A 19953-nucleotide genomic window follows, 5' to 3' on the forward strand; every position below is an offset into this window, starting at 1 on the left:
ATTTTTAAAGAATAAATAAAAAGATGTCAAAATACATTAGCCAAACCATTTACCAGATTAGCAGTCAGCAATAAGAATGGGCCACAGAGCAAAATGCAACTGTCTACTTTTCAGTACTCTTAATCTCCATCTACAAAACACAAATATGAAAACTGTACTTTTTGGCTTTGCTTTTGTAAGTTCAGACTTACTCAGTTGAATTAGACCGTGGCCTAAATCTTTTGCCTCTGACTTTCTTTCTGTTTCCTCCTATATTACCTGAAAGAAATCAAAGGATAAAGACAGACAGTAAAACAACTTGAAACTCACCTGCATCCCATGCCAAACTGTATATTCTTTTTGCATCCATAGCAAAAGAGTTGTTACCTCAATAGCTTTAACCATTTAAATGTCACAGGTCAGTCCCTCTTGATTTACCTCAGACTCTTAGGTGAGCTTTCTCTACTTTTTGCCGCAACTGTGCAGAGCAAAAAACTCCTTAATTTCAACTTTCATTTGACAAAATCACTACACTTCAAGAAAAACACTAAACACTGCCTGATAAAATCACGGAAGCTGGCAAGAGTGAATAGACTTCCTTCTCTTCTTCATGTTAGCTTATACTGGAGGAGTGGGAGAAATTAAATGTCATTTCTATGTGACAAAGCACTGTGCAAAAAAAGGCACTTGTGTAGGGTGCTGTTAAATCCTAAGTCCAGGTTAATAACAATCAGCACAATTTTAAGGAGTCATGCTGCTGTCGTAAGATCAGCTAAACTTCCAGCAGAGCAGCAATGGTCCATAGGCTGGTTTCCACTGTGGTCAGCACAGTGGTTCACACTTACCTTGCCAAGAATTACTCCTAGGCCTCCCATTTTCACAAATGTCTGAAATATGTTTTGTGTCTGGGATCCTTTCACTCCAGGAATGAGATAATCCATTTGACCTGGAATAGGAGGGCTCAGATGCGGTTATTGTTAAGGGTATTGTCTCACATCATGTTAACTCAGTGGTTCAGTCACATTCCCGAGGCTAGTGACAAAACACAGCCTAAGGTCTGTCTGCACTAGCAGAGCCTCCAGGATTTCTGATTAAACCCTGCAGTTACACTTTGCAGTTGTCTCTGCAGTGGTCCGGTGTGCCCATGTTCAAGAGTCAGGTTTCAGCAGTGCTTTCTCACTTGTTGTCTGTGGAATGCACAAACACCAGCATGCACCAAATTTCCTTTGGATTTGCAGTTCTGCCCCAGTTCCTAGCTGGAAAATGCTCTTCCAACTCTGCTCACCTCAAGGTTTTTTTATCTTGCAGCCAAGCACATCCCACCTGCAGCCTGCTCACTCCCTCCTTGTCCTGCTGCAGGAAAGCCTGGACAGCTTACCTCACCCCACTGCTATCAGTCTCAGGGGCTCAGGAGTCCGTGATAAGTATCTTCCCACCCAGAGCTGGTAGTGCCAGGGGAGAGGTAACTCTGCCTCATTTTTGATAATTTTGAATTTTTATAATATTTTATTAGTCAATTGCTGCAGTGTATTCTTCTAATGCTAAACTCAAAGACTATTTTTGTCTTTATATCGAGGTGCTTGGTGCAAACTGAGGTTTTTCTTTCCTCTTGTATTCCCTCTAAGAGCCAGAGATGTGTGTTGGTGATGTCCAACCTGTGTGGTTTTGCAACAGGCTCCCTCTTGTTGAACTAGAGTTGCTGCTCAGCTGTTTGCCATGAGATCTACAATTATTTCCAAAAGAGAAGAGGAAGTTGAAAAATTCATAGTAGATGGCTTACTTATTACACAGAAGTTTTGCTTAAAGGACCTCTTTATGCAGTTTTTAAGTCTGGATACTCTTGCATTTTTCAATCTCTGTTTTCCTTGGAGGGCAGGCATCTGAGAGATGCTCTTCAGTTTCCAAAAAAACAGGCTAATCACAGCCACAGTGAAGTACACTCAGGGTTTCATTAATTGAAACTTAATTATAGCATGAAAGGTCTGAGAACCAACAGATCCACTGACAGATTTTTAAACATTTTCTCCCCCTCACAGTCTATTTTCAGGTTCAGGAATATCTTGCTATATACTGGTTTTGGTGTTTGCTCTTTCATAACAGCAAGAGTTATCATAAAGTTATGTCTTAATCCTTGAAAACCCTCTGAATCCAAATAATATTTCAAAGTGCTTTCCAGCACGGAGAAGTCCAGGCACCCAATGGCCCAGCTACTCTAACATCTCCCAGGAGATGCCATCCATACCAGCACACAGAGCAAATCAAAATCAGCTCAGAAGGTAGGAAATAGCACTCTGGGCATTAAAATGGAAGGACTATGTCAGTTGTATCACAATGTTAATGGAATATTTGTCAGACTTACTTTTCCAGACTTGACAGTGGCACAACATACCTGAACTGGTGGTGGGGAACAACAAAACTCTCTAGTACAGACAGACCTTAGAATCCATTAGCTTTTTGGAACAAATAATAAACAGAGACATATGAAATAAATGAAGTATGAAAAGAAACACAGATACTGAATGAAAGAAGAAACAGATTAAATTACATTCATTTAAAAAGAATTTTTTTCTTAACTGGTATTTGAACCTAATACACAAAGCTATGAAAATTTGCTTTCCCAAGACTTTTTGCAAAATTTCATCCAAACAAAAAAAAATTCTCCAACACAAACACTGAATCATTTAAGATTAATGTTTGCTTCCTGAAAAAAACAATAATGTATCCACCCACACATCTAAAAAAATGAATTTAAAAATCAGAAATCATTAATTAATCACTACTAAAGTTTTCCTAATAACATATTCATTAGAACAAACTGAATGAAGTTGCAATAGAATCAAGCAGCTACGCCAAAATAGCAAATGTGTCCCTTCCATACATTTCTCTTTACTTTCATTGAAATAACAGCATAGAAAACGGTTTCATGAACTGCACAGTTATAGACTGCTTAGTGAGACAAGAATTGAGAATTGCAGTTTTCCTATGAAGTAGTTCAGGACGGTCAATCCCTCCTAGGACACAGTGCTTCTCACAAACTGTTTTACAGTGCTAGCTGGAGATTTTCATAATTAAAGAATCTCTAACTGCAGAGGGATGGTAAGCACCATGACCTTAGCAAATACCAATGACTCTCAATGCTTTTCAATGAATTTTCCATTTTAAAATGTTGGGGGTTTTAATCACCTGGAACAATAACAGAATTAGTGAAATCGGATCAAGGACAAAATCTAATTCTCTCATGATAGCAAACTGAAAACTACAGAAAGTCTTTGTAGAATTATTTTCTAAGATAATGCTTGGTGACCATTTAGTATACTAGTCTAGTAAGTGGAATAAAATGCAAGCACTATCATCTTTAATAAGAGACAGCAGAAGTCTAGGTCAACACAGTGAATTAATGACACTGACAAATAAAGATATAAAAATAACATTTATATTTAACATTTTATGTTTATAACCGTTACTGAAGCAAGACAGTGTTCCTTTCCTTTGATTACATGACCATGATTTGAAAAGTTGTGGATTTTTTATTTAATTTTTTTTTCAGCCAGCAATTATTTTTACAGTCTACTTGAAAACAATTCTCAAGCAGGAAGATGATGAAAATTTGATTAAACCAAAGTTTGTTTACAGTGCAAAACATTTTTATTCTAGCCTAATCATAATAATTAGTAGCTTAGGATATAGGAGAAAAATCAGTAATCAAAGCAAAAAGGATGCTTTTTCAAACATTCCACAAAGAAAGAAGAAAGAATCAAACCTGCTGCAAAACAATGAAATGTTCTGACTAATGGAATAATGGGTGATGGAACAGGTAGAAATCTGAAAATGCGACAGAAAAGCAGACCTCTTCTTAGAACTAGATGCAGAGTTTGTGCTGACTCCAGGAGGCATGTCGCTATAAAAAGAGTCGGCCTCTCCCGGCTTTTTTACATAATCTCCCTGGGGTATTTGTCTAAAGTATAATAAACATTGTAGAGTCAGAAAACATGACAGGAACTAGCACGCACACAAACATGCATGAACATTAGTTTAAAAGAAAGAGGTAAGGATAGCGAGGAAACCCGTTAATCACACATAATAAGGCTACTAATACATAATTCAACCATCTGAGAGAAAACTCCCACACGCTTCTGTTAAGTGGTTATGTGGTTTTGGTAAGCGAAAACAAGGAGAATTTCACAGGTAAACCCTGATCACAACTTTCAAAGTGAACAGTTTGTGTTTATTGAGACACTGGATAACCAGTTCAGACATTTCAAATGGCTCATCACGCCGGTCGCAAAAAACACCCCCAGGTGCAGCACCAGTACAGAGCCTGAGCTGAATACATGCCTGCATCAAAAAGGAATTCAGGAAAAGTGAATGCTTTTTTCCTTCCGAGATAGATGCTTTCCATTTAACTTTTGTGATGATTATTGAATTCAAGAATAGCAACCTGTTGAGTTGTTTAAACCTCAGGAGGATAAAAATCTCCAGTTTTTTTAACTGATTTCTTGTGCAGGGGAACTAACACCAGTGTCAGAGATTCTCACCTACTCCTGATTACCACAGTAGACTCAATCTGCCAAGACACACAAAAATAATGTCACACATATCTGATAATAGGCTATTCTTTTCCAGTACAAGAGGCTCCATTATGGTGCATAAAACTATCTATGGATTAGAAAGTTCTAATCAAGTTATACAACGTTTTTGTAGATGGTGAATTCATCACCAGCCGAAAAAACCTGCCATACAAATATTCCAGTTATAGTTCCATCAGGTTGAAAAATCCTCCCAAGTACAAGTAGCTACTCTGAAAGTTGGCTATTTCATTGCATCATCAACTTAAGCATCTATTCAGCCTTGTACTCTCCAAGGCCTTTTTGTTTCAGTCTGCCCCTATTAAGATGCACATTTATTGGGTTGATTTACATTCAGATTGCGTCCAACTACAGATCTGAACTGGGATCTCTTCACGGAATATCTGAATTTCTAATGCTACTAAAATATTTAAAGTATATAACTACATGGCACATAAATCATTAGTATAATGCAGTACTTCCACACTCCATCTTGTAACACCTTTCAAGCTTCATTTCTCATCCCATTTTTCAGCTAATACATGCGTGTGTTCAGAGTCGACTCAGTGTGGGCAGCTCTGCTCCCCAGGGTTCCTCTAGCAAACTGCTCTCTTGCTACTCCATCAGAAATAACTTCTCCCATGTAGCTGTGCCCTTTACAGCCACACTATCCCAGCTGGCAGAATCCTTGCTAATTGGCTCTTCTTGCTACTTTCAGTTTACTTGCTTCAGTTGCTCAGTGCTACCACGTATCATCCCTTATGCAATGCCCAAAAATATAATAATAGCTTGTTTTCATCTTCATTTAAGGAGTAATCGTAAATAATTTAAAAAAAAAAAGGGACAGCCTGGACAATCTGGTGGATGTCTTTTTTTTCCATTTATGGAGCACTCCTTGCACTCATCCAAAATTCCAAAATTATTTTATTTAGAAGTCAGCCTAGAGAACTTCATTTTCAGCATGAAGGAGATTTAGTTACTAAATATCTCCATCATCTTTAAAGCAACCGAGCCCTCCATTACCTTCAGAAGCCTCAGTTTATACCAGTTTCCACTCTGCCCATTCCCACAGACACAGCTGCAGACTGACTGCATACTCACAGCTCTCTGGCCATAAACTAATTTCTGGAGATATGGATATCCGAAAAAGTTAAGTTCTCTAATATTCGAAGGCAAACATGCATGGGGTGGTCTCTGTTCTGTCGTCAGCCAATACTGAAACACCCACAGTAGTGACCTGATGGCCATGTTAGTCTGCACTAAGAGATATATCACACACCGCTAAGCAGCACCAAACCCTTAAATTCTGCCATCCTAGTGCCGGGTGGCATTTCCTACCCACCAACATCTGCATAAGGCTTGATTTCAATAGCTTTGCCCTTTTCTTGTTACTGTACCTTTCACCAATCTGACCTTGTAGCACACAACCAGCACTTGGCAGTGCTTTTCTGCTTTCACGAGTATTTTGAGTCTAGCAGAGAAAGTGCTACACAAGGAGAAATGGAGAGCAAGCACAACGGGTAGCAGCAACAAATAAAGCAGCAGCTTGGACCAGGAGGCAATGGTACAGGCAGAAAACAGGGGAATTTGAGAAACCCTCTTATCTTTGGTGGACTGGGAGAGGAGGGAGCCAACTCCTTCCCCAAAGACCCATCTGCCAGGCAGATGACTGATCAAAGGGAGGTGGTCTTCTAGGGGCCAAACACAAGTCACTTGGAGCAGTTTGGGTTTTGGCACAAGCTTGAAATGATGAAAGCTCAGCCCTGTGCTGAGGACAGTACCATGCTTTAGCTACAACATCAACCGAACAGGGTGACGGGAAAGAATGGGCTCTTCATTCACACAGCAAGTTAACTGCATTGTATTTTTAACTGCAGAGAAGCTCCAATAATGAATTTGTCTCAAAAGGCTCCTGAACATCATGCTAATATTAATTATTCAATTCTTAGCCTCCCAAGAATACTTTCATCTCTAATAGCCAATTTTCAGTCTCTTATTGGAAATATTCTCCTGTTTTACTAAATAAAATAGTCTATTGCAGAAGTAAAAATTATTTTTGCTACTGAGTCCAGTGAAATCAGGATTTCAAGCAATTTATTAATAGAATACCACTTTCATATATTCAAGGAAATATTATTTAAAATATGATAATTCATCACTATATTTTCTTTATAGCATAAATGAACAAGAGAAAAGCTATTTTCAGAGCTTTCTAAGATACATTCCATTACTTTTATCACATACCTCTGTCTTCTGTAGTTTCTTTCCATACAAAGAGAAGAGAAAGAAGGAAGAATGAGTTATTAGTATGCAGGTCAGTAAGATAAAAAAAATGTAAAAAGAAGAGCAATGTATACAGAATGAAATTTTAGTTCAAAATATTTCTACAAAAACACTTCACAAATAAACATACTTACAAACATACTAAATCAGAATAACTTAGGAAAATCATGATGATGGCCAAAGTCAGTGCTGAATTGGAGGTACAGTTCATGATGGATTTAAGTCTATTTATCGTGAAGTTGCTAGTGAAAGGTGCACTCTTGCCCTCCACCTCCAATACTAATCTCATTGGCTAGATGTGATCTCAAAATGAGCCCTTAACTTTTGGACTTTTACAGAAAAGAGAAGTCCAGATTTTCAAATGCTGTCAGAAACTGAGAGTGATATACAAAGACAGTATAACCTACCTTTCTACAATCCTAATCTTCATGCTTTTTTCCAAATGCTTGTTTCCTTACATATTTCTGAGCTGCCCTCAGCCCTACCTCAGTCTAACAGATCAGCAGGGGATGTGACAGTTTGTTATGCCAAACCTCTGGGGCCATGTCCCAGCTGTAGCACTGTCTGCAGCTGAACCTGCCCTGCCCTCCAAGCACACCAAGGACCCAGGGAGGACGGACCTCAAGAGCCAGTCTCACCCAAACAGATGATGAAGTCAGTACCTTGAATCTTTTTTTATTACAAGCAAAGAACCATAAATCCCTCTATTTTTAGAAGAAATCCATAAAAGAAGGAAAAATGAAAAAGACCACTCAGGCTACTGTTATCGATTTGGCCTCTCAGTGAGCACTGACAGTTCTACACCAGGCAAGAACTTTCACCTTATTTGCAAATTACAGATTTTTCTGACCAAAAAATGTGCCTGAATTAATTTCAGCTTAAGCTGACTAAATTAAACATCTGTTTAAGGAAGCATATGGTTAAATGCTTTACTGACTAACTGAAGGCTAATCTTGTTAAATTTACTTCATTATGAGGAAAAATCGATAATTGAATCAGACTGTATTCTTTGTATTTCCTTTGTCAGATACAGTAAAATCATAATCTGATCGTTTACCAAAGAAAAAAAAATAAAAGAAAAAAAAACCAAACTGAAATGAGGAATGAATTTCAAACCTGGATCAAGCTCTCCAAAATCACATACAAATGTAAGAAGTGCTTGAAAAATGTTAGGACTATAAGAATGTCCCTGTAGAAATGTTATTGAAGTAGGATTTTTTAGAGTGTTATTTTCATAACATAATTGGCTACCAGATGAAATCCGCACATTTCTTAACTGTATTAAGAAAAACAAAACTTACTTACTTGTAACCCCAACCAGTTATTCCTAAAACGAGAGCCAATACTAAAATGGTGCCAGCAATAGCCCCTATTATTATATTTGTGCTAACCACACCTGGAAACACAAGAAAGAGGAAAAAATATAGTGTTTAAGGAGAAGAATACACAAAACCAGTAAATGCACCATCTTTCAAAAACCTGCTTGAACAACTTGCACTAGGCTGATTAATTGTAAGCAGTAATATAATCTTGAAGTATAGCATGGACATAAAAGATCACCTGTAAATCAAGCTTTGATCTCTGTGTCTAATCCCTTAACTGAACACTTGCTACATGGGACAGTCATGTCAGGTATGTCAATACAATGTTATCAATATCAAACTGCTGTGGCTTACATCCTTACAAACTGCCTGGCAAATACATGCTTAAGTTGCAATAAAAGTGACTGTTTGGTTTTGTTCAAATCTCTTCTATAGCTGAGTAAATTAACCAAAAGAGATATTCTGAAAGATGGTAAACTGTCCCCCCTACAAGGATTTATAATGCCAAACATTTACATGCTCTTTTTTCCACAGTATAACCTTCTCTTGTAGGCAAACCTAAAGCGGAATAAAAACTTTCACCCCAAAAATGTGAAAGTCAAAAATTTGTGTGCCAACATGCTGCATACTGGTCATGTAATATGAAATTTACACTACAAATAAAAAGCAATCATGTAAGTAACATGACCTTTCCCTCTGGATATGAAAAGCCCCAGTAACTTTTCTGCTTGTCCTGATCCACTAATACATGTAATAAGGCCCCTCAGATGTCTGGGACAGGCAAGGTAGAGCCGCACACACTGGTACCAGCTCCAAAAGGTGTACTGAGTGCTTGTGAGCAGCACCATGCACATCCAAACCCAGGTCTGAGGCCTCATTTACAGACACTGAGTGCTTCTGCTGTGGGAGGAAGGGAGAGGAACAAGGCTTCTAATGGTGCAGCATGTCGTATGCTAACTGAAAGAGTAGGAGACCTAGTTTTGGTTAATGAACATTCCTCAAATCCAAGATTTTTCAGTTATTGGTAAAAGTTATAACAACATACCTTTATTGATGGCATCTTTATCAAAAAAGAGAACATCTTTGATGCGAGAACTGCAGTCGTCTCCTCCCCAGAATCGGTCACAGACGCACTTTATTTCATTGCTACAAACCTGCAGCCAAAAGTGTAGCTCAGAAAAAAATCAGAAAATTAATCCATTCCCGTAATTAATACCTTAAGTATAGGTACAGTGATAAAGCACTGATTTTGACTGCCTGCAAAATTTTACAAAAAAACTTATGTATTAGATATAAATGCATTAAATGTACTATTACATTTTATATAAATAGAAGTAATATGTATAAAGTACATTAATATCTTTTAATGCATTTATAATTGCTTTTGGAGACTCTGATCTCAAGACTTTTTTTTACAAAATATGATGAAGTGGTTGATTTCAGATTAAAAAGGGAGTTTTAATACAGTATACAAGACAAAAGACATGAGAACAATGCCTTTAATCTCATCTCGGTCATAGGGACTTGGACACTGTTTCAAACTGTCAGGGACATGGGGACTTGCCAGGGCCATAGCAAAGCCACAGGCTGTGTACCAAGCAGAGAAGCTGCCACTAGCCAAAAGCCGGTTCACTGCCCCCTCCTCCGAGTAAAGTAACTCTCAGCCAACAAAATCCAACAACCTTATGAACTATCTTGGCTGTTGACACAATAAGGAGGTAACTAAAAAGAACATCTGGAAAAACAGAGAACCAAGTTTCTCAATGTATAAAACCTTTGTATTTATTCTCCACTACATTGCCAGAAGAAATATCAATCAAGTTAGCAAAAGTGATAGCAAAAAAATTGATTGATAAAATTTTTGTAAAACTAGTACATACTTACATACATACACATTGCTTAAGATGCCTTGACAGGAATGAATTAGGTTCACTTAGGTACCTCCTTTCCTTTTCCTTTTGAAAAACTTCTCTGGCATAAAGACTTCTAGAGTCATACTGCTGGCTTCCTGAAAAGTCTGTACAGGCTAGTACACTGCACAGTGCCAGGTACTCAGCAAAAACAGTAAAAGGGATTAAAGAGTGCAAGAACATACACCATGTCCTGAGCAAATCTGGCTGTCTGTAGTGCCTGGGCAGGTGCTGAAGTTGAAGGCCTCAGTGGGGAGGCAGCGATGGTCAAGGCACACCATGTTGGGCCCACACGGTGTCCCGTTCTCTACGTATCCCAGGTCCGTCTCCTCATCGAGCTTCACATGGCCACCACTGCAAGACAACCAAGAGGATCTTGGAGACTTGTGCTGTGATTAGATGGGTCTACTTGAGAAACTGGGTTCTGGGCTGCTGCCTTTATTTCTATCTGCATTATACTACACACAGGACCAGTAAGACTAAGTATTGGCTTAGTTATCTCACTGGCTCTAACGTGAAACAAAGTAAAACATAGTATATCTACATCAAACAAATGTAATGAAAACAAAGACCATTTTTCTTGTGAAAGAGCTAGAGTTACATAAAACACTGAGTTTACTTGTTTAGGACTTTATTTCATCTTACAGTTCTACGAAACTATGAAAACATACCATGTCTATAATTGGGATTCATCAAACATATAGCAACAAATTAAGCTGCCAGTTAGCTTTGGCAGTGCAGGCATATGTCTAAGTATTTTGGGTACATTAAGTACTTTTACAAATACTAAAGAATGTAAAATCAAGGGGCCTGAGAAGAGCATTACGTCTCTACAGGCAAAATTAACCACTGAACAGAGGGGACTGCAAAACAGTTGCACACCCCACAATGCAGTTTATTTCCTGAAGCTTAACAAAGGTTGAAATGGAATAATGGTTATGTGCTAACAGGAAAAAAAACTTGATGGAAATAGTTTTTCTGCACTAAGGAATGATAAAGCAGCTTTTCAATGCAAGATGGAAATCCATTGTTCTGTTTTCAGGATTTCCAAATACCTGCAATTGTAGACTCTTCCAAAGTGCAAGATGGATGTTGTGATTTCACCATCAAGTTCTCCAAGTCTGGGCACACTGGATATATTGGAGCACAAAAGGTATCCACAAAGTACATCTCTACATTGAAAGAATAAAAAGATACTCATAAAAAATAAAATTCAATTAAAATGAATAATAAAAAATACAAGGTTTCCTTCACTTTCTTGGTTACATATTTGTTATTCCTTTTTTCTCCCACTGACAATAACTCCCATAAATAATGTGATTCCCAAGAAAATTTTCCTCCTTGAGCTTAGACTGGGAAAAATCTATATTTTATAACGTATTATCAAAAATGTTCTGAGTAATAACAAGGAGGAAGTTGTCAAGAACAAATCACATCAAACTGATTTAATAACCTATCAAAATACAGTAACTTGTCCACAGAGGAGCAACAGTAGATACTGGTTTTAAATAAACTCTCATATGACACATATGTAAGGGAACTGCAGACATGAAGTTGAATTCAACTGCTGAAGCAACTTTACTTCTCATGTGTGGAGACTTTTGCACTGTCAGAATAGTAGGGTCTGGCATCTCACATATTACTGAATATTTTTTACTTATGAATTTGTAATGGAACAGAAGTAAGGTTATCAAATCTGCACAGAAAGGTGGAAAAAGACATCAGTTTACCAGTAGGCAGAACTAGAATTCAAATGGCACTGACAGAATGGAGAAATCTGAAAAAAACAGTTTTATAAGGACTGGTGAAAGGTTCAGAAATAGGCAGAAATAATCAACTGCATAAATACAGAATGTGAAACAATGGTTTAGGTAACAACTTGCAGGAAAATATTTGAAAAGTTACAGTACAATGAAAAGTGAATGCAACTCAGCAATGCAATGGCACAGCATAAAAAGATACCACACCAAGACGTGAGACCACAGGCTACTCTCCCCCTCACTGCTAAGCCTCACCAAGAGTACTAGGGCCACTTTTGGTCCAAGTTTTCCCAAGCTCAGATGGTGCTCTCTTGTCAGAGATCATCTCTTCTCGACACTCTGCTTCCTCCACGATTTCTTGCACAAAGGTCTGCAGAAGGCGGCCAGGAGAATTCTGATCCACACAGAGGCTTTTTGAGCCTCTTCATACCAGCTAAAGAAATGGATCAGGGATCAAAAAACTCATGCCAGTTGTTTTCTAAATGGATCAACTTACTGTTTATTGCACTGTATCCAAGACTCCTTGTCTCTTCCACAGTTTCCTTTCTCAGTTCCTTCAATATTCAGCTTCTCATAGCAGTACCTGTCAGCAGCTGTCACTTCTAAAAACAGAAACAAACCTCTTCTAAGATGATGATGACTTTGAAAAGCCAGGTCACAGGAAATGGGAATGCACAATCAAGAAAGCAGGGCTTCCCCATTTGTGAACTGAAGTACCATGACCTGCAGGGGGCCCATGAAACTGCACAATGTTCTTCTGAATTAAAAAAGATTTTAGATTTTGTTCAGATTGATGAGGGGTTCTTGGTCAAAAATGTCCAGAAGACACTGAAATTAATTAATGAACCCTAATGGAGCCTAATGAGCCTAAATTAAAGAGTATAGGCTCCCTAGGTGATTATTAATGAGAACTTAAACCTCAGACTTTAGAGTAAACACCAGTAGGCTAACAAACACTGGAGAAAGAGCTGGAAAAGAGGATGGAAAGACAAAATGAAGGGGAAAGAGTCGGAGGGACATATAGTTCTAGATATCTTCAACGGTTCTCAATATGTCTCCTCCATAATTTTTTAGCTAAAATAATCTTTCAAGCCACAAGAATTACAACCACTGTAGAAACAATAACATTCACTCACTTTCACCCCAGATATATTTACATTGCCGGTCCCTGGTTTTACATCTTCCTCCAAAACAAATACCCTAGAAAGAAAGAAAAAATACAGAACAGGTTTCAAATCACTTGATTTTCCAAAATATGTATTTTTTACTATACAGATTTGTCACATGCTTTCTACTGAGGGAGCTAATATGTGATTCTATCTTTTTTTCATTGAAAATGTGACAAGCACCCAAAACTCATGAATGTTAGCAGAACTGTCCCAGGTGACCTCCAAAGATCTTAAAAAAAAATCTATAAAAAGCAATTTACAACAGCAGAAAGAATGTAAAACAAACTAAGTGCTAATTACCTGTTTGTTATCACATGAATATCCATCCATTTTATGAATATTAGGAGAACACTATAGAAATATAAAATAAGTAATAGATCATAGATCAGACAAGCATGAAAGTAAAGTATACAACAAAAGTAATATGAAAAATTATTTCAGTATCATGCTGGTTTCTTCAGTATCAACAGGTTTAACACAATTTTTATTTACCTTACTATACAAAACAGTAACATTCATTGTGATTGCGACACTACATGTGGGATTTTTAGTCTTTGGATAGAAGACACAAAAATCACCTGACTAGAATTTCCTGTGCAGTTCTCTGCAATATCACAATCATTCACCGCTTCTCGACACAAAACTCCCTTAGGTTCAAACTGGAAAAAAAAGGACAGAAAATTAGTGTCTTCATTTCTCCATATCTTGCCTCAAATGCAATACTTCCTTATAGCTTTATCTAAAATAAAAAATGGGAAATATTCATGTGCTGACTGAAGTGCAAACACTTTCTGTGGTGTGATTGCTGCACCACTCAAGCCTTTTACTCATGCAAGTGATACCACTCTCTGAGGCACTCCCTCCCAAGTGCATCAACTGGGGGACCAAGCAGGAGAAGTGCTCTCCTGGAACACAGAACACCTGGGATTTGTCAAACCAATACCACAGTGTTTTACAGCATTATCCTGACCAGGTCATTGTGCCGTTCTATGACTATTTTAGTCTTCTTTACAACATAAAAAGAGTGATCCTGATCCTCTCTCTAGGGGTGAAGAACACCACAGAGCTCCATGGCTGAACACTTTGGTTATCATAATCCCCCACTGTTGTTGCAGAATGGAAACTATTACTAAATGTACTGAATTCTGTACAGTTTGACACAATTTTCCAAGTGACCAGATATTTAACAATGGGCTAAGTCTCAAGACCTGGAAAAGCAGGAAGACATCCCATTTGTGGAAATTGTTAGTGCTTCTGGTCATGGACATACTACAGATGCCTTATTTTTTCCTGAAAGTTTTCTTAACCCTGTGATACCCAGTACATTTTGCAGCACTGAGTTTTCCTTTTTTTTGGATCTGCATGCACACACATTTTGGTGGGGAAAACTGCTAACTCCACAACTGGTGCCAACAGGCACAATCAGTGGAAGAGTTAGACTAGGGTGCTTTCCAAGCCTTCAGCTTCCTTTTCCTACCAGTCTTTGGAAAAATGCAGACAGGAATTTTGTCAGAGACATTACAGGATGCTAGGATGTACACTCACCATGTTGTGCTTTCAATCCATCCTTCAATCCTGCTTTCAGGCAGGGTATTACAGGGGAAGGTAACTCCGAGTTTGGGAATTGTTATATATGGTCTTTTGAGTTGTCCTGATTAGCACCTCCTGGGGATACCTGTTCTGCAAAATTCTACTTTTCTGTTCATTTGCTCACCCTTGCCACTCTGTATGTAGATAAAACCTTGTGTTCTTTGCAAAAAATACAGAAGCTTAGTTTTGTTCTGATAGTCTTTAAGGTACTGCCTATGTGACTTGGATTCTTGAACAAAATTCACCCACACTAGCAATCTGCTGATTTCTTTTTTTTATATTACATTAAAAAAAGGAATGTGCTAAGGGAAATGTGATCTGTTCCAGCATAATCTGTGCTTTTTCTTTTTTTACCATTAGGATGAGCAAAAAGTCGAGAATGTGGTCCACAGTTATTACTAATGATCCTCCCAAGGAAATGAAACCATCAAATGCGCACAAAGATAAAAATATCACACATAGTACATCAGAGTTTTAATTACATTAATACTAATTATCATTATTACTAAATGAGTATAAACAACTATCTGAAGTCATATTTAGCTGGGCTCCCTTACAGCCAAGATCTGGTTAAACCTTCTTTTACTATTTACTGATGTATCAGGAAGAACACCGTACAGTTTACATAGGGCTTGGTTCTCTTTACTCAATGGGATTTCAGTCAGTCCAAACATAAGGAGACACAGGCAGACCAAACTGAAACTGAAGTCATGTGTCTTTTAGACAAATCCTTCTGAACAATTCTGCTAGATGTGCTTTTGGTTTTGCTACTCTATCCTTTTCTCAGACCCTCTCTGGTACAATTTTCCCATTCAGTCTCATGGGGCAAATCCCGAGCAGCACGTATGACACTGCGAATGGCACAGGGACATCTAATGAAATCTCATGAACTTCAACCTGATTAAAACTTCTCTGAAACTGGAAGGATTTAATTTACCTCTGCATTTGATGACAGTCCCTGCCCCAAGAAGCCAAGCCTAAAAGACAGAGTATAGCCCCAGACCAACCAGATTTCAGCCAATTTTAAAAGGTAAGCTTTCAGAAGAGTAATCACAAGGTCTGGAAGGGATGTGGTACCTGCAGCCACCCGGATGCATTCCCACCAGGATGCTGCAGTGAAGGTCACTGCCCTTACCCGGCACTTCCGACAGCAAAGCCCGTTGCTGCACTGGGAGCCCGCTGTCAGGGTGCAAGTGTTGCAGCACTCTCCTCCTTCACTGGCACACTCCTGAGGAACACATACACTTATAACAGAATACATGGGAAAAGCACATGAGCCCCAAGCTCTCTTATTACTTCTCATCTTAGCATGCTACCTGAACGGATTTCTAATCAGGTTTTTAGGCACCTGGAAGAAGAAAAAGGCATGCACTTGTGGGGTGTGAAACTGCTGTTTCCTATGCAATATAGAAAATAATTTTTCTAACTTCATATTGTCAATCATTAAATACTGACATTTTAGCACTGACAGAGTCGTGTTCCCAACTAGCAAAATACTTTCTTTAACATCTTTGAAGGCCTGATTCTGCACAGGCAGGTATTACTATTACTCTTCAGAATTTATGTGGTGATAAAATAAAAAAGCTGGACCACATTCTGTTAAACATGATGGAAAATGTAAGAAATTATGAATTCTTTGGCACAGGACCTTCGCATTGCTTGTCTTCCCCCACTTAATGGCAGCAACGGGCAGCACCAAGCCTTGGAGAATCTAGTTACTCACTTAAAGTGCATTGTACTTACTGCTATTGTCCCACAGTCACATTCTTCTCCATCTTCCACAAAGCCATTGCCACATTCTGGAGGATCCAGAAGCTGCAGGGCAAATGCAGAAATCAAAGGGCATGTCTCTCCTAAGGGAATCATTGTCATATTTACTCTGTGCAACATGGTTTTTTACCTAGCACTCTAAATTTATTAACTGAAAAACAGTATCCAGTCTGAAACAGACTAAGAGAACACAACTGAGGTGTACAAAGAATGAACACTGCTTTAAATTAGTTCAGCAATACTGCCCAGTCACATGGTAACTTCCATGCATAACTGTCAGTTTTGCAGGAAATTCAGTTTGAGCAGAAGTTACAATGAAAACCAAAAAATGTGACAATAAAGGAAGAAAATTAAAACAATATGATGCTTTCATTATCTTCACAGTGGTTGCAATTGCTGTTGTTCTGAAATTCAAGGGATGAGGGATCAGAGGTTAAAGCCTGCACTGTAAGTTCAGAAGGAAAACCCATAAAAATTTCTCCTTTGGTAGTATGTGGCTTAGAAATGCATGGAAAGTCAAGCAGTTGGGTTTCTTTGTCAGTTTTTGTTGTAGCTGGATTTTTCTTTCCCTTTTCCTCTACCACGGTTGGGAACTTTCAGCAGTTTTCTATAAGCGTGTATCACATAAGGGAGATGAGGAAGTATAGCTGGTGAGACTTCCTCCCTTTCCTTTCAGTCTTCCCACTGAACCGTAACTTAAAATATCTAAATCTGTATACTTGTGTGCTATACTCTCTTCTAATGAACACTTAGACACTTATATTCTGTTCTTTCCAGTTTCATTGTTTCTGTTTTTCTAAAATTACAACACATAATTCTTCTAAAAGAAAATAAATGAGAAGGCATATAAATGTATCACAAGATTAAAATTTTGCAGATTGTCCTCTAAGTTCTCTTGTGCCATCTGCACAAGTACATCATTCATGGTGTAGAGTGCATTTCTCTCCACCTGCTGCCTCTCTGTCAGTAGTCCACAGGATGGAGCATCACCCCGCGCATTTCACTGTGCCACAAACCACAGCCTGACACAGGCTGATGTGCTATTATTAGATCCCCCTATTGAAATGGAAATTTGACTGCAGCATGAAATGCATATGTAGAATTTAACACAAAATGTATGCAAGCAATTATCTTTTAGAGTTACTAAGGAGTTGTAAAAACTGCCTGTTTCCTATGTATTTTTCCAGACATCTTAACTTCTTCCTTATGTATAGGTGGGCTGCAAAACAGAGACAAGGAGATGGCAGTAACAGAGCATCCTGCCTTGAAAAGGCCTTGAGGGGAAGCCATATAAGGAGTGGCTGAGGTCACTTGGTCTGTTCAGTCTGGAGGAGACTGAGGGGAGACCTCATTGCAGTTACAACTTCCTCGTGAGGGGAAGAGGAAGGCCCGGCACTGATCTCTTTCTTCTCTGTGGTGACCAGTCACAGGACCTGAGGGAATGGCCTGGAGTTGTGTCAAGCGAAGTTTCAGTTGGATATTAGAAAGAGGTTCTTCACCCAGAGGGTGGTTGGGCACTGGAACAGACTCCCCAGGGAAGTGGTCAGAGCACCAAGTCTGACAGAGTTCAGGAAGTGCTTGGATGATACTCTCAGACATATAGTGTAACTCTTGAGGATGGTCCTGTGCAGGGCTAAGGGTTGGACTCGATGATCTTTCCAACTAGGCATAATCTGTGATTCTGTGAAAATATTGGGCCAATTTGCTACAGTACACAGGGACAGCTAAATATGAAATTGAAGAGAAAAAAAAACACATTAAAAGCAAATTGTGTAACTTTTCCCCAAATTTATATTATTCATCCATTCATTTGAAAAGCACATATGTTCAATCTGCTTCAGCAGCCACTGATGTAATTTTCGGGATCATAGCTGATCTAACAGTGGAGCATTGTCAAACACTGCACCTTGTCAAATCAACTTTCCTTTATCTCATAATTCCTGAAAAGTAAAAGTAAGTTTGTGTTTCACCGTCCTTGCTAGGAAACACATCTTTGACAGCTTTGTGAATTAGACAGACATCCATTGACAATACCTTTAAACAAACTCAATCACAATATATAAAAGAGTCTGAATCACCATGGCTTCCACATCTAACTTCCACATTTCTGCATGCCATTAGAAACAAATTGTAAATATGCCAAACTAAATTGGAGCAGGGTAATTGGTTTTTTTTCAAATGACAGATGTGTAAACAAAATCACTAAAAGAAGATCACAGAATCATAGAATCACAGAATCACAGATTAACCGGCTTAGAAAAGACCTCCAAGATCATCAAGTCCAACCCTTGATCCAACACCACCATGGTTACCAGACCATGGCACTAAGTGCCACATCCAGTCTCTCCTTAAAAACCTCCAGGGATGGTGAATTCACCACCTCCCTGGGCAGACCATTCCAATGTCTGATTACTTTCTCTGTAAAAAATTTCTTCCTAATATCCAACCTAAACCTCCCCTGGTACAGCTTAAGATCATCCACTCTTGTCCTGCTGCTGGTTGCCTGGGAGAAGAGACCAACCCTCATCTGGCTACAACCTCCTTTCAGGTAGTTGTAGAGAGTGATGAGGTCTCCCCTGAGCCTCCTCTTCTGCAGTCTAAACAACCCCAGCTTCCTCAGCCTCTCCTCATAGGACTTGTGCTCGAGATCAAGTAAGACACATTACACTATGTAAACAATTAACTCAGCAAAGAAATAAAACCACCAGTATTTCTCTTCACCCTTAACAAACTTTTAAAATGCATCTGCATTCTAAATTAGAAATCTTACATCTTATTAATGAATTACAGTGCTTTCTCTCCATTTTTAATAATACATTATTCCATGAATAGACCTTTAGGAGAAAAGCAGTCTCAGCTTGTCCAGATCTGATGCCTTCTCTTCCCCTCTCTAACATTTATGGAAACTGGTTGTCAGAAGATGCACTTTTTCTCAGGTGCACCAGAAGGAACATGCATCACTCCTGAACTGGCTTTCTTCTCTTTTACATCTGTGACCATCTCAGTTATCAAGTCTTTTTTCCACACTGGACTGTCTTTCTGCCTTAGCCTCTTTCCTCTGCTTGTTGAAAGACAGTCATTAAGCAGAGGCTAACATTAATTATATACAGAAAAGAGCCAAGACCATTATTCTGCTTGCTTTACATTTTAACATGTGCTTCAGTAAACAGAGCAGGAACATACTGAAACACTGCTGCAAATCCTCCACTGCAGAAGCCCTTGCATCTTGGCTGGAGTTTCTTTAGTCTTGCTTTGTATTTACCTGCCTTAAATGTCTGGTGGTAGGGCAAGGCACCCCCTGCAGAGGCTACAGAAGTCATGTCTTTATCTTGGGACAGATGTGAAATAAAAATGATCCTACTTCAGCCTCCAGAGATTTGTACCAAAAGACATTTAATGCAAATTAGAAAACAAGTTGTGCAAAAGTTTACCGAGACACTTGAAACCTCAGTAAATACAGTCAGTTGTAATATATAACATAATACAATACAATAATATCATACAAATATATAATACAAAAATGTATTGTATTTACAATATTCAGAATAAACTGCATGAGGGATGGTTCTAGATCAAAGGCTCTGGGAACTCTGTTGGACATGAAA

The 19953-nt window shown here is 38.5% G+C and overlaps 1 protein-coding gene across 12 annotated transcripts in view; it reads right to left on the reverse strand.

Moving 5' to 3' along the window:
- Positions 1–19953, reverse strand: part of ADAM22 (ADAM metallopeptidase domain 22) — a 136668-nt gene that overhangs the window by 21425 nt on the left and 95290 nt on the right. For 4 of the 12 annotated variants that reach the window (XM_051802547.1, XM_051802548.1, XM_051802551.1 and 1 more), the window contains exons 16-29: positions 16322–16393; positions 15714–15806; positions 13567–13647; positions 13289–13339; positions 12956–13019; positions 12316–12421; positions 11115–11231; positions 10245–10413; positions 9195–9303; positions 8133–8223; positions 6789–6806; positions 3740–3934; positions 825–925; positions 192–258 (exon numbers count right to left, since the gene is read on the reverse strand). In XM_051802547.1, coding sequence (XP_051658507.1) covers positions 192–258; positions 825–925; positions 3740–3934; positions 6789–6806; positions 8133–8223; positions 9195–9303; positions 10245–10413; positions 11115–11231; positions 12316–12421; positions 12956–13019; positions 13289–13339; positions 13567–13647; positions 15714–15806; positions 16322–16393 — 1334 coding nt within the window. The remainder of the gene's footprint in view (positions 1–191; positions 259–824; positions 926–3739; positions 3935–6788; positions 6807–8132; positions 8224–9194; positions 9304–10244; positions 10414–11114; positions 11232–12315; positions 12422–12955; positions 13020–13288; positions 13340–13566; positions 13648–15713; positions 15807–16321; positions 16394–19953) is intronic. The other 8 variants (XM_051802550.1, XM_051802554.1, XM_051802549.1 and 5 more) reach the window with 4 other exon arrangements.

Source organism: Manacus candei, unplaced genomic scaffold, assembly GCF_025592945.1.
Source record: "Manacus candei isolate 608988 ecotype Guabito, Panama unplaced genomic scaffold, ASM2559294v1 h1tg000056l, whole genome shotgun sequence".
Lineage (NCBI taxonomy): Eukaryota > Metazoa > Chordata > Aves > Passeriformes > Pipridae > Manacus > Manacus candei.